Here is a 25,242-nt window from a genome sequence, read left to right on the forward strand (position 1 = left end):
GAGAGGAAGATTAAATACCAGTGTGAAGGTGTTGTTGTCTACACTTTGTGTCTGATCTGCTGTGTATTAATATCCTTTGTGAATTTATCCTCACTTGGCAGTGCTCACACCTTTCAGGCTAATTCAGAATTACACGGCCTCTCTCCATTGGAATCCAGGAAATAGCTATGTTTATCCGTTATCAAAACCTTGAAGAATATCCCATGTCAGTGACTTATTATGTCTATGGGAATTTGTGTAGACAAATCATTTGGAATGTTTTTCTAACTGTATTGAATCATTTGGTAAGCTTACTAAATAGAGGGCCTAAATGAGGTCTTAAAAGGCAGCTTTTTATATATTGTTTATAGGTATTTTAGCGAAGCATCTTATTGTAGCGGAAACATACAGGGCGGAACCTCACTTTTTAGGTAATAAGCCCCGGAATAGACTATGTTTAATACAGAGCAATGTGAATATTCAGAATAAAGTGTCAATACATTTTAATTTCTCATATTTATATTTTTAAAATTATTTTTGTGTGTATATGTGGGCGTGTGTATGTATGTATGTATAGATAGAGAGAGAGAGGGGAGACCTAGCAAAGGGTCAGGCAGTTGAGTGGAGAAGTGAGTTTATTTTCTTTTTGGATGTTGTCAATCATTTTTGTGAAATAAAAATGCAAAATTGGCAGCAGTAAGATTAGTAGATGGGATGGGTGTTGTGGGGTGCATTAGTGAATTCAAATTATGAATGAGGCATTTAGGGTCATGCCACAGATGGTAAACATGAGGGAGGTGAAGTATCTTTGTTTGGAGACCTACATTTGTAGCCATACTGTGAAACTTCCTCCCATTACTTTCTTTCGTATGCCAGGTTGGTGTTGAGTTTGACAGGCAGAGCGAGCAGTAAGTGGACATAGCTTATCTAGGGTACTTGAAAGGGTTGAGTTATACAGGTACTCCTCACTTACCGACCGGGTTCCGTTCCTGTGACCCAGCCGTAGAACAAATTGGTCAGTAAGTGAGGAGTTAAGGTAATCCCTGCTCTGGTGCGCATGTCTGTGTTCAGGGACATTTCCCCGAACATAGACGAACGCACAAGAGCAGGGAATTCCCAAAACATTGATCAGACGGATTCCCTGCTCTGTTGCGTTCGTCTATGTCCGGGGGAAATTTCATAGATGAACGGAGTAGATCGGGGAATACCTCTAATTCCCACGACGGCTCGCACTTACCACCCCACGAGAGAGTCGGTCATAAGTGTGAGCCGTCGTAAAAACAGGTAGTTCGCAAAACGAGGACCTGTATAGACGAGTTGCCAGAGAAGGACGTGGTAGTTTTGGTGAGAGGAAATTAAATATCAATGGAAAACTGATGCAGAACAAAGGATTTTTTAGATTTTTGCAGAGTCGAGGTGGTTGAGTGGAAGATAAGGTAAGATTTCCGCTTAGGAGGTGCAGATTGGAGAGAAGTAAGTGCGTTAGTGATAAAACAAATGTTGGAGAAGATAATTTCTAAACTGTTGCTGGCTTGAAGGGTAGGGGAATTGGACCCCAATGGGAGTCTAAGAGAAATGTAGAGGCTTTGGAACTCGTTTGTGCTTCTACAGAACAGGAATTGATAGGAAAGTTTTTCTAGGAAAGAGCCAGACTGACAAAAGCGAAACAAAGTGTATGGAATAAACCTCAAAAGAAGAGGGAGAGAGTAAAGGCGCAAAGGGAAAAGGCTGAAAAGATCAACAAGGTGAGAGAACGTGACCCACACCACCACCCTTGCGGCCACCAGGTCTGGGTGTGTGTGAGTGTTGGAGGCCACCATAAAATAGGGAAGCAATAATAGCACAGAAAAAGTGGAACATAAAATAAGGGTCCGGAGATGGAAGGAGTTGAAAATAAAGAAGGCATGAATAAAAGCTGATTTGGCAATGCTACAGACAGAACGGGCATTCCAGAGGGTGAAGCGAAATTGAGGAGAGAAAATGTGTATAAAATTAGAAGGCTCCCTTCAGGGAAAAGGATTAACAGGAGCAGGTCTAGGGTTAGGCAGGATGGTCCCCAGTTACCAGAAGCAAGAGTAGAGTGAGATTTGACCGAGGTCTAGGGGAGTGGTTAAAAAGGGGTGGGGAAGGAGGGAGGTATAGAATACTAGTATGTGATGGCTAAACCTAATCCCAGAACAAAGGGAGGGATAACTGGTACATTGCCCGATGCTGCCAGAATACTGCTATAACTGGGCTATTTACAAAAGTTAGAATTGCCTGCAGTTTAAAATGCATTCCAAATTTTAGACCAAAATAGTTCAGCTGGAAGCAGCATAGCTGCAAATGTTTCCAATTCAGCTGGTTTGGCCTTAAATTTGAAATTCACTTAGAATTAGTAACAATTCCGACATAAGTAAGTAGCTCTGTAACGGGATTATTCACTAAAGTGAGAACTGAAAGTGAATTCAAGGATAATTTCACATTTTAGGCCAAAGTACCCAAACTGAAAGCATAGCTGATTTAGAGTTTTTCCAATTTGGTTATTTTAGTCTTAAATTCGGATTCACTTTGAATTCTCACTTTAGTATATAACCCTGTAAGTAAGTAATTATTGTTTTAAATGACAATTCTTAATGGGAACAATCATTTCTCTGGAAAGTACACATAGTATAAGGTGGACAGGGACAGGGAATATCAATCAAATAAGGTGGGAGTGAAGCAGAGCTGGAGGAGAGAATAGAGTGCTGCCCTTTAGGAGAAAGCAAGAGACAGGTATGTGAGGTAGAGGTTACTCTGGGAGGCCATAAGCTCTCCTAAAGAGATGGGTTTTAAGGCACTTCTTAAATGATTGAAGACTAGAGGAGAGTCTGATGGTGGTAGGCAGGCTGCTCCATAGGAAGGGAGCCGACCGCGAGAAGTCCTGCAAGCGTGAGTTGGCGGTATGGGTGCAAGTAGTGGACAGGACAGATCATGGGCAGAGCGGAGAGACTGAGAAGGGGCATACCTATGGATCTGTGAAGACATATGAGGGGCTAGAATTGGTCAATGCTTTATAGGTATCGGTTAGCATTTTGAATTTACTCCTATAGGATACAGGAAGCCAATGTAAGGACTGACAGAGGGGTGAGGTGTGAGAGGACCGACTAGAGAGGAAAATCAGTCTGGCGGCAGAATTCATTACAGGCTGTAGCAGGGGAATACAGTTTTTGGGAAGACCAATTAGGTAAGGGTTTCAATAATCCATGCGGGAAATTACTAGAGCATGGACAAGCTCTTTGGTACCATCTTGCGTAGGAAAAAGGCGGATGCGGGCTATGTTTTTAAGATGGAATCTACAGGATTTAATAACATGCTGGATGTGAGGCTCAAAGGTGAGGCTAGAATGAAATATGACACCAAGTCAACGCGCTTGCAAAAATGGACTGATGTGGATACCACGGATTTGAAGGGAGAGGGAAAGAAGAGGATCAGTATTAGGAGGCGGAAAGACAAGGAGTTCAGTTTTAGAGAGATTTTGTTTTAGAAAGTGGGAGGACATCCAGTCAGAGATGAAGGAAAGGCTTTAAATTCTTATTAAAGATTTAGCAGTTAACTTCACAAACCAGTTAATTCCTGCCATCGCCAGCCCAATTACAGTGGAAGCAGCAGGCACAAGCTATCAGTGATTGCTCCAGTTTCATATTTTTGCACCACTTTTTAGAACAGCACAGTTTGATAAATCTCCCCTAGTGTTTCATTACTCCAGCTCTCTGTATGGACCTGGCCAAGATTGAGGTGCTCCGTTCAATGATGAAGTTATATAGATTTCTGAATTTCACTATATTTGTAGAATGAGGGATAAGCACAGCATATGTAACCTCATGCTGAAAGTGTAGTTAGTCCTTGACACTGCAGCGGGCAGACCTTTACTATATTAGAACGCAATGGCGGTTTCAAATGTTTGCAGACTGCAACTATCATGACACTTTGCAAACCTGAAACACCACAAGTGCTTGACATAGAATCATGGAAATTGTAGTTCATAAACAGTTGGTCATCCAGTTTTTAAAAGTTGCTGTTTCCATAGAATACTACAATGGTCACAAGCATTTAAGGCACACAAAGGGAGAACATCCTGCACTTTGCACATAGAATTGGTGAGGAAAATATTTTACAGATGGTATATGGTGCTGGCTAGACTGGCAAAAATATATCCAGGTACAAAGGACAAATGCTGGAGATGTAAAGCTGACAAAGGCACGATGTACCAAATATGGTGGTCCTGTAACCACATCTAGCCATACTGGCGGCTAGTAGAGGGCACTCTGTCGCAAGTCCTAAAAACTCAACTAACACTTACACCAAGCTTAGGTCTATTGCTCTTAAATATTGACAAATTTCCGAGGTGGGAGGCTATTCTGGCATTTCATACTTAAGTTGCAGCCTTGACACTATTGGCACGAGCCTGGATTCAGTAGAGGCGCCCTCAAGACACGCCTTAATACAACAAATCTCTATCAACCTAGATTACGAGTATATGGCTAGAAGCCAGCGGGGAACTAGCTCACTCTTTGAGAGAGCCAAAGAGGTGTGGGATACTTATATATACACATTGGATCAATCACTAGATCCGCCATGCCCCTGACCGATCCCACCTAATGGCCGTGCGACTGACCGACTCAGCATGGGCAAACCATCCCACCAACCTATTCATACGGCCCTCCCAAGCCGTCAAAGGCAAAGACTGAGTAGGCTACTCTTAGAGAAGACCCAGGGAACCATGTCTCTGCACACAACTATGAAGAATATAGACGTGAACCGACATAAAGTATGCACTAGAATTTTCCTTTCAGAAATGACCGGTACGAAACGCTAAGGATAACATATAAACAATCCTTAATTTCATGCTGTGCTTGTTTTACGTATTGGATTATTTTCTTTAAAGCTTCACAGAGCCAGCTTGGGGGTGTGTGAGGGTGTCATTATGCGTCTGCCAAGGGTGCCAAGGGTGTGATTTAAAATAAAAAAAAATTGGTCAGACTGGATGGGCCGAATGGTTCTTATCTGCTGTCACATTCTATGTTTCTATGTGTGGGGGTGACAGTACGGCTCTGTCAGGGGGTGTCAGGATTTCAGTATAGCTCTGCTAGGGGTACGGGGGTGACCATACGGCTCTGCTGGAGGGTGTGATTGAGTGTCAGTGCGGTTCTGCCGGGGAGGTTGAAGGTGTCAGTGCGGCTCTGCCACAGGGTAGGATTGAGGGTGTCAGTGCAACTCTGCCGGGGTTTTGAGGGTGTCGGTACAGCTCTGCGGGGGGATTGAGGGTGTCTGTACAGCTCTGCGGGGGGATTGAGGGTGTCGGTAAAGCTCTGCGGGGGGATTGAGGGTGTCGCTAAAGCTCTGCGGGGGGATTGAGGGTGTCGGTAAAGCTCTGTGGGGGGATTGAGGGTGTCGGTAAAGCTCTGTGGGGGGATTGAGGGTGTCGGTAAAGCTCTGCGGGGGGATTGAGGGTGTCTGTACAGCTCTGCGGGGGGATTGAGGGTGTCTGTACAGCTCTGCGGGGGGATTGAGGGTGTCGGTAAAGCTCTGCGGGGGGATTGAGGGTGTCGCTAAAGCTCTGCGGGGGGATTGAGGGTGTCGGTAAAGCTCTGTGGGGGGATTGAGGGTGTCGGTAAAGCTCTGTGGGGGGATTGAGGGTGTCGGTAAAGCTCTGCGGGGGGATTGAGGGTGTCTGTACAGCTCTGCGGGGGGATTGAGGGTGTCGGTAAAGCTCTGCGGGGGGATTGAGGGTGTCGCTAAAGCTCTGCGGGGGGATTGAGGGTGTCGGTAAAGCTCTGTGGGGGGATTGAGGGTGTCGGTAAAGCTCTGTGGGGGGATTGAGGGTGTCGGTAAAGCTCTGCGGGGGGATTGAGGGTGTCGGTAAAGCTCTGCGGGGGGATTGGGGGTGTCTTTAAAGCTCTGCGGGGGGATTGAGTGTGTCGGTAAAGCTCTGTGGGGGGATTGAGGGTGTCTGTACAACTCTGCAGGGGGATTAAGGGTGTCTGTACGGCTCTGTCGCAGGGTGTGATTGAAGGTTTCAGCATGGCTCTGCCAGGGAGTTGCAGGTGTCAGTAGTTTCTGGATCACAGTGAAATGTCTCCTTTTCCCTGGAAATGATGGCGTAATTATCATAGATAAAACTGAAGGCTATTTATAGCGGAATGTCCAGTGAGCTGATTTACTTTTCTTTCTGAAATTAGCCCATAAAATGATTATTAACCCCCTCAAAGCAAGGCTTACATGATATTTACCAAGATTATCCTTTTACTGGTTTCTTATCAGCTCTAAATTATGGGTTTACACTAGAGGCAGAAAGATGTTGCAAGTAATAAATTAGCACAGGTTAGTCAAACCTCTGGCACTTGTAGTCCAACATCACATGGGAGTCAGTTTTGACATCTCTGGGTACAATCATGTTTTTATACTGGTTTATGTGGCTGTTGACATGTCCGTAAAGGAGCATTGCATTAATGATTTTATTTCTTATTTAGATGGCAAGAACATATTCTACAGCGTTGCACAATTTAGTAATGCAGGTGTAAATTTACGAACAGTTATGAGATTGTGGCAGATGCTTTATCCTCATTGAACCCTAGAAAATATTAGTGAATATTACTGCCCAATGTTACTTTTCTGGGCCCAACAGCTTATTTGAGCGACTGTTTTAGAAATTCTGATTTGGGGATCATTTTTGGTAGTGTTTGTACCCCTGTGGGTCAGTAAGACATGTTTTATGCTTCCTATTATAAAATGCCGGTGCTGTGTAATATGTCCTAGCTCCCTGGGGATCCCATAATATAATGCCGGTGCTGTGTAATCTGTCCTAGCTCCCTGGGGATCCCAAAATAAAATGCCAGTGCTGTGTCATCTGTCCTAGCTCCCTGGGGATCCCATAATAAAATGCTGGTGCTGCGTAATCTGTTCCAGATCCCTGGGAATGTTCAAACACACTTCCTTTACTTCTCACTGGCAAACGTACATTTCAGGCTGGAGTGTTAGATATCTGGGAAGCTTCTGTGCATCTAATACTGATGTTCTAGGCCAGGTAATATAGGAGTATACCTGTGATGCTTCCATCTTTTCCCCTTTTATTTGTGCGTCTTGTCCTGAAAAGCAGCAGTTGTGGTTGTCCTCCCAGTGACTCAAACTCATTTCCCTCTGATTCTGAATAAATGCATTTAGATGGTGTCTGGAGAGATCGAATCAATAGGTCATTAACCTAGTAGGTCCACTTTACAACAGTATTAACTACGAGCGCAAAAAATTTAGCTCACCTCTATTCTTTGAGTATCTGGGAACCAGCTCACCTCTGTTCATGCAGTTAGATCAGTGATGTAACCTACCTCTATTCATGCAGCTGGGTATCTGGGATCCGGCTCACCTCTATCCTTAGGGTATCTGGGATCCAGCTCACCTCTATCCATTGGGTATCTGGGATCCAGCTCACCTTCTTTCATGCAGTTGGCTATCTGTGATCTAGCTCACCTCTATTCATGCAGTTGGATCAGTGATGTAGCCTACCTCTGTTCATTCAGTTGGCTATCTGTGGTCCAGATCACCTCTGTTCATTCAGTTGGCTATCTGGGATCCAACTCATCTCTGTTCATGCAGTCCCTTTTGGACTTATGGAAAGAGAGGTTTATTGATGCATTTTGAGTTAATCTGTTTATTTTTTTATACATTTGGGTTCATGTAAGATCACTGACTGTATAATTATCCTGCGCTGACTATGTGCTAAAGACAGAACTACAACAAGTCCATTCACTTAAATCCAACTGAGCCAGTGTCCTTCATTCGCTTACGGTCTGACGATAGGACAAGATGGTTCAATTATTCTGCTTTTGTAAGCAATGAAAATCTGTCAGACGGAGCTCCGCTCCTGCTGCTGCTGCAAATTCATTTGTCTCTTCTTTCTCCAGGGAGATCTCACTCGAGTCTCCGCAGCCGATGAGCCAAAGACCTTCAAGTATGGTCAGTGAGACGTCCACTGCAGTGACCAGTTCGAATGCAGACACCAAAGCCATTCCCAAGGTAAGCTGATTGGCGCAGTGTTCCTGAGACAGGTGAGTCAAGTCAGTGGGAGCAGGCTTGCTCATTTGATTAGTAATGGGTTTTGTGTAAATTCTCTGGTCTCTGCGGATAACTAGTTAACCCCAGGTGTACCCAGGTCAGTTTTACCTCGACACAGAAGGCTTAGATTAGAGAATTTGGTGTATTTGAGTAAATGTCTGCTAAATAGAAAGTTTGCAGATTTAATAAAGTAAATATGTCCTTGATATGACAAACTGTACTGTTCACTGCTGGGAATATAAATGGGGACCCCCAAAGTGGCTTAGGGGGTGTCACAGGCTGATTTCACTGCAGAATAGAGGCAGGGATATTTTGGAGTGTGCTATTGCAGTATTTTGCAGCTTTATAGAGAGCTCAGCGGTATTAAGGATCCATCATATTTGTGGGCTACTTAAACATTATTTCCGACGCGGTCTCTAAGCCAGAAACTGTACCTTTAAAATCTCTTCTTTTTTTTTAATGATTTTTTGAGAGTGGTTTCTTTCTTTGCAGTTTATCTATGAGCCACCTTTTTTTTCCATTTTCCGTTATTTCCCAATGCACTTCAGAGACTTCTTTGTCTATAGTGCCCCAATTTAAGTCTGTCTAAGAGTTAGTCTATGTAAAAAAATATTTTTATTTTATATTTCAATCCGGGGAGAAAATTGTGTGTGTGTGTGTGTGTGTATGTATGTGTGTGTGTATGTATGTATGTGTGTGTGTGTGTGTGTGTATATATATATATATATATATATACACACACACACACACACACACACACTGGAGCACTCCTCAGGGATTTCTTTAAAAGTGTATTGAAATAAACAATCAACGTTTCGACCCTCCTGGGTCTTTATCAAGATCAATAACAAATCATACAGTGCAGCAATATATACAGTAATAAATGAGTGACTTACCAAAGGTGTGTGGTAGTGCCCATCTGTGTTCCCAAACCCGGAAGTGATTGATCCATGTGCGCTAGCGCATTCACAGGACGATGTGATTCGTGCGATGACGTCAAACGTGAGGACGGTGTATGTGGGAGAGTGCCCTAACCTTAGTGTATACCGTAACCGTGGAAACCACAACCCTCACCTCCTATGAAGTGACGTGGATTAAAATAAACATAACGGAGAGATTCTAAGTCAGGACTGAGATCTGTAAGAGCCATCAAACTAAAATATACAAATAAGTACTGAGAATCTAATAGACATGAAGATGTACTGAGTAGATAAGGGGAAGTATAAGATGAAGAATCCAGTGGGAAATATGATATATAAAGATACAAAGTGACACAAATAGGGTGAAAAGAGGAACCAAAGGGCAATGCTGAAAAAGTTTGTAAAGTGTAAAGTGGGATGATGCAAGGTGAATACCACAAACTGTGGAAAAAAACACAACACAGCATAAAAAATGGGTAAAAAAGTGGACAAAGAGGTGTGGAAAAAATTTGATGCACATGTAAAGTGTGTGAAGTGCTGAAAGATGACTCCAAACATAAGGAGTCATATGGATGAAGTGAGCAACTCACCTAAGTGAGTGTGCTGTAAATGTGGAATGTATGGGAGTGTAAGAGAAGTGCAGAAATGTGTGTATGTGAGAACAGAGGATAGTAAGAGGGAAAAACACCTAAAGTGTGAAATACCACCCCCACTGGGTAACTATGTAGAAACATACTAGGAATCACTATGTCACTAGTTAACTATTACCACTGATCCATAAAAGCTTAATAAATCATCAAATATACAACCGCTGATCCCGGGTATGAAGCAATCATAGAAATGATTTAGTGGTGTGTACACTGAACGCTTAATACTTGTAGCAGTGGGATTGTCCAGGCTCAGGACTGTCCTCTAGAAATCAGGATGGTTGTCACATATTGATTTGTTGCATTTGTCCTAATATCTGATTCATGTAAATGGGCTTTATTTGCGAAAAGGATTAGTGATCAGTAATGAGACACTCTCTGTGTAAAATATTGTAGTTAATAATCTTTGCACGGAAACCCAAGTGTAATAAATTAATAATGAATCGCCAGTTTCTGTCAGTCAGGTTCTTTTAAACTTGCTGCAATGCACCATAACTAATGCACATCTTGATCTGTCTTGTGCAGCTCTCGCGGGGGGAGTGGGGGCTGCTTTGGGGGCTGCAGGAGGACGTTTCCAGTGTTGTATTATTCCATTCTAGAATAATTTAACAGCTCTTTCACTAGATACAATAATTAGCTGATAGTGTTGAGAATGTCTTCTTTGGCTGATTCTTTGCGGTCATGAATTGACTTATAAGAGTTAATTTACCCAGGGATAATATTACATAGAAGGATGTCATTCTGGATCCAAAAATAACAAAAAAAAAACAACAACCTCATACTAAACATTTAAAGCTACAGAACCTAAATGCTGCCATTACTTCCCTTTTAAAATTGCCCTCATTATTAGCCATATCTGTCTTTTTGTAAATGTAGGAAAACATAATAAATGCCACCTTCCACGTAGCCTGTGCTCCCTTTATTTAACCCTTAATGCAGCATGCGATTACCTTCAGGTAGGTATCTGCTAATTATGTACAACACGCCAGCAATATGTGGAAGCTAACAGATTGAATTTGTGAAATTCACGTTGGCCACATGCAGCTCACGCTGTTTTTGTAATCCACTTGCAGTAAAGACACATTATTGGCAGGAAAAGTTATAGCAATTTATATTTCATAAAAGGTAGAAGGAATTTGATCCTCTGTATTGTGGCACTCTCCTGGGTTTTCATGACCGGATACAAATTTGCAGTTAGGTCTGTAAATATGTGGACATTGACACGATTTTCACAATTTTGACTCTACGTCACCACAATGGATGTGAAATGGAGGAACCAAAATGCAATTAAAAAGCAGACTTTCAGCTTTTTTTCATTTTCATACATAGTCCCCTTATTTCAGTGGCTCAAATGTAATTGGACAAATTAACACAATTATAAATAAACTGTCAATATTTAATACTTTGTCAAGAACTGCTTGAACCTGGAAGGCATGGACATCACCAAATGCTGGGTTTCCTCCTTTTGCGATGTTTTGCCAAAACTTTACTGCAGCTGTCTATAGTTGTTGTTTGTTCGTGGGACTTTCTGCTTTAAAGGGACACTATAGTCACCTGAACAACTTTAGCTTAATGAAGCAGTTTTGGTGTATAGAACATGCCCCTGCAGCCTCACTGCTCAATCCTCTGCCATTTAGGAGTTAAATCCCTTTGTTTATGAACCCTAGTCACACCTCCCTGCATGTGACTTGCATAGCCTTCCATAAACACTTCCTGTAAAGAGAGCCCTATTTAGGCTTCCTCTATTGCAAGTTCTGTTTAATTAAGATGTTCTTATCCCCTGCTATGTTAATAGCTTGCTAGACCCTGCAAGAGCCTCTTGTATGTGATTAAAGTTCAATTTAGAGATACAATTATTTAAGGTAAATTACATCTGTTTGAAAGTGAAACCAGTTTTTTTTCATGCAGGCTCTGTCAATCATAGCCAGGGGAGTTGTGGCTAGGGCTGCATAAACAGAAACAAAGTGATTTAACTCCTAAATGACAGTGAATTGAGCAGTGAAATTGCAGGGGAATGATCTATACACTAAAACTGCTTTATTTAGCTAAAGTAATTTAGGTGACTAGACTATAGTGTTCCTTTAAGTTTTGTCTTCAGTAAGTGAAATGCATTCTCGATTAGGTTGAGATAAGACGATTGACTCGGCCATGGCAGAATATTAAATTTCTTTGCCCTACAAAATTCTTAGGTTGCTTTCGCAGTATGTTATGGGTCATTGTCCATCTGTAATGTGAAGCGCCGCTGAATTTGGCTGTATCTGAGCAGACAATATATCCCTGTACACTGCAGAATTCATCCAGATGCCTCTGTCACATCATTAAACAGTAGTGGCCCGGTGCCATTGGAAGCCATGCATGTCCGTGCCATGCCACGTTTTTTTAAAGATGATGTGATATGCTTCAGATCATGCTGTTTCAAGCCTTCTTCATACTTTTTTCTTCCCATCATTCTGTTACAGGTTTATCATAGTTGCATCTGTTCAAAGAATGCTGTTTCAGAACTGCACTGGCTTTTTTTGATGATTTTGGGGAAAGTCTAATCATGCCTTTCTAGTCTTAAGGCTTATGAATAATTTGCACCTTGTGCCGAACCCTCTGCATTTGCTCTAGTGAAGTCTTCTCTTTTTAGTTGATTTGGATAAAGATATGCCTACCTCCTGGAGAGTGTTCTTTACTTGGTTGGATGTTATGAAGGGGTTTTTCTTTACCGTGAAAAGGATCCTACGCTCATCCACCCCGGTTGTTTTCCGTGGATGTCTAGACCCGTTTGTGTTGCAGAGTTCACCTGTGCGTCGTTTTTTTTTCTTTTTTTCTTTTCTCAGAATGTACAAAAATGTAGCTTTGGCCACTCCTAATATTTCTTCTAAATCTCTGATGGATTTTTTTTCCCCCCAAGCCTAAGGTTAGCTTGTTTCACTTTCATCGAGAGCTTATTTGACCCCATGTTGTGGGTTCACACCATCAGCTTTCAAATTCAAATGCCACACCTGGAATCAACTCCAGACCTTCTACCTGCTTAATTGATGCAGAAATAATGAAGGAATAGCCCACATCTGTCCATGAAACTGCTTTTGAGTCAGTTGTCCAATTACCTTTAGTCTTTTGAAAAAGAGGGGTCTACATATTAAAGAGCTGTAATTCCTAAACCCTTACTCCAATTTGGGTGTGAATAGCTTCAAATTAAAGCCGAGAGGCTACACTTTAAGGCCATATTTGTTATTTAACTGTAACTTAAATTGATTTTGGAAAACTAAATAACAAAACGTGTATCAGTGTCCAAACATTTCTTGGACCTAACTGTAAAATAAATAAAATCTGTTTATACTTGCATAGTATTTTTGATAAATTTTCTCTGTAACCAAACATGATCTGCCTCAACAGTGTCTGGCGATTTCCTTCTTTGTTATTTTATTACAGAACTAACGCTGTCATTGCACATGGCACAGAGTGTCCCCTATCAGAGGTTGAACTTCTAAACCGATCAGTGGCTGCATACACTGTGTTATATGCTAGTATAGGCTGAAAAAGCATCTAAAGTGCCCCCTCTCCCAGTCCTGTTTGCATTGTTTGTAGAACTCTGGAGTTACACCTTATAAGAGTAGATCTGTAAATTACAAGATTCAATAGGCATTAAAATAACTTTAGCTTAATGAAGCTGTTTTATTGTATAGGGTAGACCATGTTCTTGCAGTCTCGCTGCTCAATTATCTGCCATTCGGGAGTTAGATCACTTACAAAAGAAAAAAAAAAAAAAAAAATAAGATTTGCAAAAAAAAATTTATAGATAAAAAACAAACCCACAATACAATAAAATAATTAATACTGGCCCTTTGGAGGGCTCTGTACACACTCAGCTTGCATGGAGGGAATAGACTTACCAGGGCTTTCCCACACTGTGTGATCTATGTCTTAGCGCTCTGATTGACTGGCTGGCAGGCAAAAAACAGTCCCATTATCTAATTTTAAGTATTATCTTCTACGTGTATTAAATTACATCTTATAATATCCCTACCACATGTATTATCTTACAGCTACTAATATCCCTGCCACATGTATTTTCTTACCGCTTATAATATCCCTGCCACATGTATTGTCTTACAGCTTGTAATATTTGTTATATCTCTGCCACATGTATTGTCTTACAGCTTCTAATATCTCTGCCACATGTATTATCTAACCATTTGTAATACCCCTGCCACATGTATTATCTTACAGCTTTTAATATCCCTGCCACATGTATTTTCTTACCGCTTGTAATATCCCTGCCACATGTATTATCTTACCGCTTATAATATCCCTGCCACATGTATCATTTTACCGCGTGTAATATTCCTGCCACGTGTATCATATTACTGCTTGTAATATCCCTGCCACACGTATTATATTACTGCTTGTAATATCCCTGCCACGTGTAATATCTTACGTGTATTATATTACTGCTTGTAATATCCCTGCCACGTGTATATTACTGCTTGTAATATTCCTGCCACGTGTATTATCTTACTGCTTGTAATATCCCTGCCATGTGTATTATAGTACTGCTTGTAATATCCCTGCCACTTGTATTATAATACTGCTTGTAATATCCCTGCCACGTGTAGTATCTCACTGCTTGTAATATCCCTGCCACGTGTATATTACTGCTTGTAATATCCCTGCCACGTGTATTATCTTACCGCTTGTAATATCCCTGCCACGTGTATTATCTTACCGCTTGTAATATCACTGCCACGTGTATTATCTTACCGCTTGTAATATCCCTGCCACGTGTAGTATCTTACTGCTTGTAATATCCCTGCCACGTGTAGTATCTTACTGCTTGTAATATCCCTGCCATATGTATTATCTTACTGCTTGTAATATCCTCACCACATTTATTACTTTACCACTTGTTATATCCCCCACCATGTGTATTATCTTACTTATTGCTGTGCTTTGCATTACCAATCCTGGTTTATTACAGGCTCCCAAATCTGGCAATAAAGTCTACAGCTTTGGCAAAAGAGAGCAGTCCATCAAGAGAAACCCGGATGTCCCAGTTGTGGCACGAGGCTGGCTGTACAAACAGGTACCTTTCAATTTTCTCTAAGCTTGGGCGCCGTAATCTGTGTTCACTCCCATATGAAGAGTCTGCAGTTTAAATGCTACTTAGAATAGTTACGCACATTCTTCCTCCTGTAATTTTAGACGTGGATATAGACATTGTGTGCAATGTTATCCATTTAGCGCTCCTTCTATCACTTCATTCCCAACAAATGCCTGTTAATGTCTAACTATTACCGGTGTTTGTAGCCCTGCTTTAAGTCTCCTTTTCAGATACTTCTGAGAGACTGTCTGAGCATTTAAGGAGTTGTGATTCACAACTAATCCAAATAACTCCGCTAATTCAGCTAGTTGTGAGTAGTTTACAGCCTAGAATTCGCTGACACAGCTAGTTATGATTAGTTCCTTATGGTTTAGGGTTTGCTAATCCAGCTAGTTATGATTACATGCTTACAGTTTAGGGTTCTCCAATCCAGCTAATTCAATGCCTTTCGGTTCAGAGATTGCTGATTGTTGAATTTTACTTTGCAGGATAGTTCTGGGATGCGATTATGGAAACGTCGCTGGTTCCTGCTTTCTGATTACTGTTTGTTTTACTACAAAGGTGAGAGACATAACTTGCTTTGTATCTGATGGTTTTATATGTTTGCAGTTACATATATATCTGTCGGTTGTACCGTTCCCAGATTAAGTAAATCCGTGGCCTAAAATATATTCAACCGACATTGAAAATCAGGTATATTGCCAAAATGTGCAGACTTTCAGTTGTTTGCAATGAACAAATCAAACAAAAGCTATTGAAATAGCTCAACACCACCCTCGTCCAACCCACAACATCCTCGGAACCACTAAGTCAGGACATTCCCTTTACCATACAGTAAGCAGAAAACCTTTAGACCCTGACCTACCTCCCATCTCTTAAGTAAGCCCATGATACGTTAGCGAGGACAACCACTATTTCCACCCATGAACCTTCCAATGTCAGCTAATGTATACAATGGTCAGGCTTCAAGCCCACAAATGAGCCTTGGCTAACAGACCAGGCCTTGTCCCCTATGAGGCCCCAAAGTCTGTTAATGATTCTTGGGTTTGTGCTGTAGTCCCACCAGAGACTTTCTATGAGGTTTAAGTCAGGTGACTGTGATGGTCACTGTAGAAGTTTCCAGCACTGCTTCTACAACCAAGCCTTAGTGGAATTTGAGGTATGCTTGGGATCATTGTCTTTTTGAAAGGTCCAGTGATGCGCAAGCTTCAGCTTCCTCACAGGCGGCATGATGTTTTTAATAATCTTGTGGACTACATGGGAATGATCCTCTTTAAATAGAATTTGATTGAGGACTTTCTTAAAGTGATCTATTCTCCATTTTCAGCAAGATCGATAACGGCCAATAAGCATAGCAAGTCCAGCACTCCTTAAAGGACCACTCTAGTGCCAGGAAAACATACTCGTTTTCCTGGCACTAGAGTGCCCTGAGGGTGCCCCCACCCTCAGGGACCCCCTCCCGCCCGGCTCTGGAAAGGGGAAAGTGTTTAAAACTTACCTTTTTCCAGCGGTGGGCGGGGAGCTCTCCTCCTCCGATCCTCCTCTTCTCCTCCCCGTCGGCTGAATGCGCACGCGCGGCAAGAGCTGCGCGCGCATTCAGCCGGTCACATAGGAAAGCATTCATAATGCTTTCCTATGGATGCTTGCGTGCTCTCACTGTGATTTTCACTAGAGGAAATAGGGGGGGGAAGGCTTAACCCATTCACAAACATAGCAGTTTCTCTGAAACTGCTATGTTTATGAAAAAATGGGTTAACCCTAGAAGGACCTGGCACCCAGACCACTTCATTAAGCTGAAGTGGTCTGGGTGCCTAGAGTGGTCCTTTAAAGTGACACGTAGTGTATTAATAGTGCTGACCTGGAAACCTCTCCAGCTACACCTGGTATTTTCCATGCCTCAAGCACAGACTTGATGTAGGTCAAAATGTTGCTGTGACACTTTAAGTTGATTTGGACCAGTTTTTTGTTGTTTCTCCTGCTTCTTGCATGTAATGCCATTTATGGAGCACTGTTTTTTATTTTTTTCCCCACAGACAGCAGAGAGGAGGCTGTACTGGGGAGCATACCGCTGCCTGGGTATGCAATCTCACCGGTGGATCCAGAAGATCGCATAAACCGCAAGTATTCATTTAAGGTACGAAAAACTGCAATGAAAGTTCAGAATCATTGTTTGTCACATATATGAAAGGCTTGTGGACCATACAAATAGATGGTGATTACAGCCCTGTCCAATAAAACGTACAATCTAATAAAAAAATGAGAGATTTGCATTATGTTAGCCAGGTATTAAAGAGGAATTACGCTTAAAGGGACATTGAGTGAATGCAAATCCCTAAAACTGACTTACAGCGTGTGGTGTCTGTCTGTAATATGCCCGTTCTTGTGGTTTACTGTGTGTAATATGTGTATGTGTGTGCTGTGTGTGATGTTTGCTGGCTGTGTGTAATATGTGTGTGTGAGGTTTGCTAGCCACATGTAATGTGTGTGAGGCTTGTTGGCTGTGTATTGTGTGTGTGTGTAATGTGTGTTAGCTTTGCTGTTTATATGTGATGTGTGTTAGGTTTGCTGGTTATATTGTGTGTGTGTGTGTGTGTGATGTTTGCTGACTGTGTGTATGCTCTGTGGTTTATGCAGGGATGGGTGGGCTATGATTCCTGGTGATTAATAAGTCTCTGGTGGTCCAGTTTGGGAGCGTGTGGTCTACACCTTCAAATCACATTAATTGTTCCCTTGCAGGCCTAGCACTTAGAGAGTCACAATATAGCTATTGGGAATTTCATCCTGCACTTTGATGCTTTAGTGAGTGCTGAAAATTCTGCTTGCCCAGAGCGTGGAACTACATGTCCCAGACATCTGGCCGTAAGAATTCCACATCCCAGATATTATAAAAAGCATTTGCATGTGGTGCTGGGCAATGGGTGAAGATTGGCATGCTACACATTTGCCTGTTATCTGGCTGGTAAAATATATAGGGTGAGCTAATCCGACCATAGAAACAGAGCGACTGTCACTAGTCTTTTATTACATTCCCTAGAGCAGGGGTAGGCAACTTTCGGCACTCCAGATGTTGTGGACTACATCCCCCTATAATGCTCTTACACCTTGGTGTAGCCCAAAACATCTGCAGTGCCGAAGGTTGCCTATGCCTGCCCTAGAGTTCATGGAGCATTAGCAAAAACATTATATGAGTGTACGCTTTTTGGGTGAAAGCATATAACTAATAATAAGTGAGGACAAAGAAGAATGGCCTGTCTTTAAATACTTCATTATTAAATACTCTTTATTATTAAAAGTTATTCACCCATCTCCATTCACTATTTTCTGCCAATTACCAGGATTTCCAGCTTCTCCAGAGAGCTATCCTCACCCTGTAAGGTGGCTGAAACGTTTCAGCCAGGCCTGCTGCTCCCATGATTGTATGTGGGAGAGTTTATCCTGCCAGCTTTATGTGATAAATAACACCAGGAAATATATGTTGTTTGTAGGGGTGATCTCATGGTGCTTGGAGTAGAAGCTGGCTTGCTAATGAAATTAAATGATTGTTTCTGAACATTAGCCTAATTAAAGACATTTAATTTGATTAAATTAGGCGCTGTGCTAATGATAACATGTCTAAATGTTTTACTTTGTTCTGAATCTAGAAAAGAAAACATGTAAATCTGATTTATGGCTTGTGATGTTCATTCATTGCCATTTTGGTTTTATGGTTAAATAAAATATACATTGTATACCTACTGCATTTACTGGACCTCCCTCTATTGAAATAATAACAACAAAGTATTTAACCAGGAAAGGTACATTCAGATTACTCTGGTTTCCAGGTACGTCCTGGGGATGTTACTTTTGCCCAACATCCAGTGGATGTTACTATTACCCAATTTAATGGTACTAATTTTATCTACCTCAGTAAGGGCTGAGTCAACCATGCTGGGATTTGAACCTCTGACCCCCAAGGGTTGTGTAACCTGTAAAGTGCTAAGTACACCTCTTAAAGCTGTGTAAATAAAATATACATATACTGTATAGCTACTGCACTTACTGTACCACCCTCTACTGTAATAAAACCTGTAAAGTGTGTAGTATAGTTTGTTACATAGCTGAAAACTTGTGTCCATCAAGTTCAGCCTACACCTGTTAGCACTATATAAATATAGAATATACATACACTGTATACCTACTGCACTTACTGTACCTCCCTCTACTGTAACCAAAAAGCGTACTTTAATAAAACACATTTTTTTTTCTTCAGGGAAACATTTTTTGACTCCCCCTTACAAAACCATCACAAGAGTGAAAAAAGCTGTGCACTTTGTGCACATGTACAGTATATATTACAAATTAAACCATCCATCCTTTTAGTAGACCTTCTATTGATAGCACTGGGTTTTTTTGGTTTCTTTTGCTGGGTGCTATTATAATATGTAATAATGTGCATTCGGGGCGCAGTGTTTTTTGAAGCAGAGGGAATGAATGCATTGGGCGGAGGGTTTTTGAGCTCTGGGAGAATTGCTGACCTCACTGGGACTTGGCTGAAATGTCAGTTTGTGTTAACGACGTGTTAATCAAGCAGCAGATTAGAGCTGGCTCGTCGTCCGGCAGCTTCCAGTACCAACATGTAGCTTTCGATGCGGTAAGATCACGCTCTGCTCTAATAGATAAAGAAGAGATTCATAGCTTTTGGGATGATTTTGTTGTAATGCCGCAGAAACACATAGATTTATTGTACTTAAAATTTAAATCTTAATTACTTAAAATGTAATGCCTGCTTGTTTTCATGTTTTATATTCATTTAATTGTTCTCTTACTTCTAGTTAATTGTTTTCTTCTTACGTTTCTGATATATTCTTCAAGCTTTATTTCAGTGTAAATGGAGCAATCTGCTTTTAAGTTGCCAGTAAACCTCCTCCCGAACGAAGTTATAGTTCTTATTGCGGCAGCGTTATTTCGAAATGTGTCTTGTTATTTCCTTTCTTGGTGAAATAGAACTTAATATCAGGAAAGGTTTTATTTATTTGTGGGTTGATGGATGGTGTATACATACTGTATTAATCTGTTTACCAGAAACCATTTTGATTTTAGCCTGGATGGAATGTTTACAGAGGGCGGATTTAATCCATGCTGTGTTGCACACGTTGTAACAATAAGAATTTCACTCTAAATGTTGTTTTTCTTTAATTCTGTATAGATCTCACAATGGTACTAAGAGTGCAGGTCGCTCTTGTGCTTAAGATTGCATTTAGACTTAGAATAATCATAAAGCGCGGGCCACGCTTGCACTGAACGCTGTTTTTATACTGGAGATAAAATAATTATAAACTTATAGAGCTCACACTGAAAGTTCTTTTTATGTATTTACATTTAGGATAAGATGACAATAAATGTATGGTGCAGGATGTGTTTACATTTGGGATAAAACTGCCATTGACATACAGTACAGGATGTGTTTACACTTAGGTTAAAATAATAGTAAACCTATAGCGCAGGATGTGTTTACACTTAGGATACGATAATAATAAACATATAGCGCAGGATGTGTTTACACTTAGGATACAATAATAATAAACCTATACCGAAGGAAGTGTTTACACTTAGGATAAAATAATAATAAACCTATAGCACAGGATGTGTTTACACTTAGGATAAAATACTAATCAACATATAGTGCAGGATGTGTTTACACTTAGGATAAAATAAACCTATAGCGGAGGATGTGTTTACACTTAGGATAAAATGAGAATTAATGTAAAACGCAGGATGTGCTCACACTGAAATGTTTGTACATTGCAGACTGTCCATAACGGAATGCGAGCGTATATTCATCAGAAACGCTCGACAGTTGGCTTCCAGCAGGAAAACACCGGAATGCGGACATATTACTTCAGTGCTGATACGCAAGAGGACATGAATGGGTGGATGAAGGCAATGAACCAAGCGGCTCAAATGCAGAGCACGCAAGAAACCAGAAGGCAAGTTTCACAGCACCGTCTGCCTGCCAGTGGCTCTCCTAATGATTGTGTACAATGGATATTATTGGTCGCAGTGCCACTTCTCTCTGCCACTCATGCATTGTCTGAATGTTTGCATTCCTGATGCAGGCAGACAGCCAGGAGGCTAGCCGTCACTGAGGGGTTAAAAGGGAACAATAGGAGGCTTTATGTGTGTCTGTGGAAGTCCCTTCATTCAGCATTCATTAAAACATTTCAGTTTAATTACACAGGACAGAAACTTACCTACTGGCTGTTGGTGAGCTCAGCAATTTCATGCTGTAATGTTTTCTACTTAACTCATTTTAGAATTACTGTGTAAGTTGTACAGCGTCAGTGGTTTCTCATCCCAAACAGACCTGCTAACTATTACAAGGTAAATCACGAAAATGTGAAGTATAGCGAATTGGAATCCAAATGTTATAGTGTTGGCAAAAATAGAGTATTTCCCAAAATTCCCCACCTTGGTTCCAGATAAAGCGTTGGCTCTAACCTTGGCCATTCTGATTCTCACTGCAAATAACAACTAACTAGTAAAGCTCCCACCTTGCAGCTATCACAAGGTATAGCTAACAGCTAACACCATAAAAAGTGATTAGAGAACTGGTAATGTTAGATCTGGGAAACCACCCAGTAAGAGAACTTCACCAGTAAATGTCTTTGGGCAAGATACCTTATGATAAAATCTCAATTCCTCATAGAGATTGGAAGCCTCCTTTACCTCTAGAATTGTACTGCTCTGCGGAATATGTTGGAGCTATGTAAAGTGCTAATAATTATAATAACACTTGAACAACCCTAACAACTACTTGGACAACCCTCACTGCTAAATGCATACCCTGTAACCACTACCATGTGGATTTCACTTAGCTAGACAACACTTATATCTCACATTATTATTTATAGGGTGGGTTACAGGGAATCCTGGCCAAAAAAATGCTTAAAAGGCTTTATTGATGACGTATAACCTGCAAAATCTTTTAATTCAAATTGACACGTGACTCCTATTGGACACGCATTGGCAGTCTCCAGTAAGGGCACAGAAGGTGAGTTCTCCTCTCCCATCGCATGGTGTTTGACTGGTGTCAGATCCTGTGCTGTACGTTTCAGAAACATATTCATTTATTATGCGCTAGGTAGAGTCTTGGCTCAGAAGGGGTTAATCATCCAATAATAACGCTCTAGTAACCGTTTTATATTAATGGGATTGATGGCAGGAATACCATGTGGATGATGACTTCGTTACCAGAGATCATTTTACCACGCTGTGCTAAGTCAGGATTTCTGCTATTTAGCTGGTTAAAAACTCTTAGCTCAGCAATCCACCACCAGACCTGCATTATTAACTAGCTTTTCACATCCGTTGTTCGATTTGGCATTGCTGTGAGGCTTGGGAGAGGTCACCAGCTGAAATGAATAGCTGTCTCTCTGTCTTATCTATGCAGTATCTAGCTGTCTGTATGTCTGTCTTATCTATCTAGTATTTAGCTGTCTGTCTGTCTGCCTGTCGTATTTATCTGTCTGTCTGTCTTATCTGTGCAGTATCTAGCTGTCGGTCTGTCATATCTGTGCAGTATCTAGCTGTCGGTCTGTCATATCTGTGCAGTATCTAGCTGTCGGTCTGTCATACCTGTGCAGTATCTAGCTTATCTGTGCAGTATCTAGCGTATCTGTGCAGTATCCTAGCGTATCTGTGCAGTATCTAGCGTATCTGTGCAGTATCTAGCGTATCTGTGCAGTATCTAGCTTATCTGTGCAGTATCTAGCTTATCTGTGCAGTATCTAGCTTATCTGTGCAGTATCTAGCCTATCTGTGCAGTATCTAGCTTATCTGTGCAGTATCTAGCTTATCTGTGCAGTATCTAGCTTATCTGTGCAGTATCTAGCTTATCTGTGCAGTATCTAGCTTATCTGTGCAGTATCTAGCTTATCTGTGCAGTATCTAGCTTATCTGTGCAGTATCTAGCTTATCTGTGCAGTATCTAGCTTATCTGTGCAGTATCTAGCTGTCTGTCTGTCATATCTGTGCAGTATCTAGCTGTCTCTGTCTGTCATATCTGTGCAGTATCTAGCTGTCTCTGTCTGTCATATCTGTGCAGTATCTAGCTGTCTCTGTCTGTCATATCTGTGCAGTATCTAGCTGTCTCTGTCTCATTTATGCAGTATCTAGCTTTCTGTATGTCTTGTCTGTGCAGTATATAGCTGTGTCTGTCTCTTATCTTTGCGGTATATGTCTGTATGTCAATCCTTCTTTCCATCAATGCAATATATACAGCTCTGGAAAAATATTAAGAGACCACTAGAGACCATTTATAGGAATGTGTTTGAGTAAAATTTACATTTGTTTTACTCTACAAACTACATTACTTCCAAATAAAAATATTGTAATTTTAAAAACAACATCAAGATGCAGTGTTTTCAGACTTTGAATAACGCAAAAAAAATCAAGTTCACACTACTAAATGGTTTAACTTAGAAATAATTCAGAAATCCTTGATGTTATGAACTGCCTTCTTTAAAGGGACACTATAGTCACCAAAACTACTTTAGCTTAATGAAGCATTTTTGGTGTATAGGTCATGCCCCTGTAGTCTCACTGCTCAATTATCTGCCATTTAGGAGTTAGATAACTTTGTTTATGCAGCCCTAGACACACCTTCCTGCATGTGACTTACACAGCCTTCCTAAATACTTCCTGTAAAGAGTCCTCTAATGTTTACACTTCCTTTATTGCAAATTCTGTTTAATTTAGAATGTATCTCCTGCTCTGTTGATAGCTTGCTAGACCCTACAGGAGCCTCCTGTATGTAATTAAACTTAAATTTACAGAACAGGAGATAAAAACTTTTAAAGTAAGTTACTTCTGATTAAAAATGAAACCATTTTGTTTTCATGCAGGATGTGTCCGTCACAGTCAGGGGAGGTGTGACTAGGGCTGCATAAACAGAAAAAGTTATTTAACCCATAAATGGCAGATAATTTAGCAGTGAAACTTCAGAGGAATGTTCTATATACCAAAACTGATTCATTAAGCAAAAGTTGTTTTGGTGACTATAGTGTCCCTTTAAGGATGTCAGCAACCTGACACTCAATGTATCCCGCTGCCAGTAAAGCCAGAATAGAATCCTTTTTCTACTCACTCTTCTTTTCAACCCTTTTGGAATTCAGTTATTTTTCCATTTCAATTACTTTTGAGGTAGTTATATCACAGTTGCTGCCATCCCACTGGTCCTATTGACAGAGGATATTGCTGCCCACTGCAGTGGATTTTATACTTTTCCTCAATAACCTCTTCACACTGTTGTAGCTTTCTATGCCATCCCTCATTTAAAGCTGTTGCGGCGGCACGTAACGGCTTTGAGACGAGGAGCAGCTGGGAACTTACCTTATCTGGCACTCCGATTCTGGGGGACGGCCTGACATCCCAGACAGTCCTTGTAACAGATCCCTCCCAACCTCTGGTGGATGTGAAACAAACAAGGGAATTACAACTTACACATCCATTCGTTTCATTCCTCTGTTCGTCTGGTTCCGTGCGAATTTCGCGTGTAATACAGAGGTGGCCGCCATTTCGGGACTTTGCACGTGTTCGCGGCCATCTTGTGTGCGAACAGCGGTGTTTGCCTGTAACCGCATGGAACTGAAAACGGATACGCAAACAGGCGAACACCGCTGAGTCCTCCAGACCTCCATAAGTTCGTACGGAAACTACCGAACGTCCCCTCGTTCGGTAGTTATATGCAATCATCTATGGGGATTCCAGCGAACCCCGCGATTCGCATGGATGGCAAGAATATCATACCTTTTTACCGTGCGAACGGAGACCGACCGCAAGGCCAAAACTCATGGAACTAATTTCGGCTAGTTGGTCTGTGCGGTCGGTCAAAACTTTGGAACGTTGTATCTCCCGAACTATACATCCGAATGGGGTGATTTTTGGATATATTGTCCCCCTGAAGGAGAGCTATCCAGCGCTACCGGATTTAAAGCTGTACCCCCTGTTTTTGGGGTACATCCAGAACTGGTGGAAAAATGTGGACATGTTAATTGGGTTATGTAGTTATCTGAGGGGAGGAGACGTGGGGGTGTTACCATCTGTATTATTGGTTGTTTTCATCCTCCCCCTGGGAGTGTTCTGTGTGTATCTATTTCTAATAAAAAGCAGGCTGGGTGTTCCAGTCCTCAGTTCATCTTGACCCTTCAAAACGTAGCCTCGTCTCGTTCTTGGAAGGGGATTATTTGGGAATATTATTCTGCTCCTGTTTACAGCTAAACCTGCTCCTCACTCTGGATATCGTGGATGGGATTACATCAGCCTACTTCTCCACAGCAGCTTGCAGGGAAAAAGGACGTCTTCAACGGCAGAAACCCTCTCTCTATCTGGGTAGCCGTTACAGTCCTCTTCCGGCAAATTGGGCCCATTCCCACGCCATGTGCTTATCGGTCTGACAGAGAGATCACATGGCCGGCATAGCTGGCTGTCAGGCAATTCCCCATACACTATAACATGGACAAAAAACAAATATATATACTCTTGTACTTAGTGTATTTTTGTA

General features: G+C 41.4%; 1 protein-coding gene across 7 annotated transcripts in view; it reads left to right on the top strand.

Annotated features, from left to right (window-relative positions):
* PLEKHA7 (pleckstrin homology domain containing A7) overlaps positions 1–25,242 on the top strand; it is a 171,877-nt gene that overhangs the window by 88,605 nt on the left and 58,030 nt on the right. For all 7 annotated transcript variants that reach the window (XM_063438280.1, XM_063438278.1, XM_063438281.1 and 4 more), the window contains 5 exons: positions 7,899–8,010; positions 14,580–14,684; positions 15,191–15,263; positions 16,736–16,836; positions 20,490–20,668. In XM_063438280.1, the coding sequence (XP_063294350.1) occupies positions 7,899–8,010; positions 14,580–14,684; positions 15,191–15,263; positions 16,736–16,836; positions 20,490–20,668 (570 nt within the window). The remainder of the gene's footprint in view (positions 1–7,898; positions 8,011–14,579; positions 14,685–15,190; positions 15,264–16,735; positions 16,837–20,489; positions 20,669–25,242) is intronic.

Source organism: Pelobates fuscus, chromosome 12 (genome assembly GCF_036172605.1).
Source record: "Pelobates fuscus isolate aPelFus1 chromosome 12, aPelFus1.pri, whole genome shotgun sequence".
Lineage (NCBI taxonomy): Eukaryota > Metazoa > Chordata > Amphibia > Anura > Pelobatidae > Pelobates > Pelobates fuscus.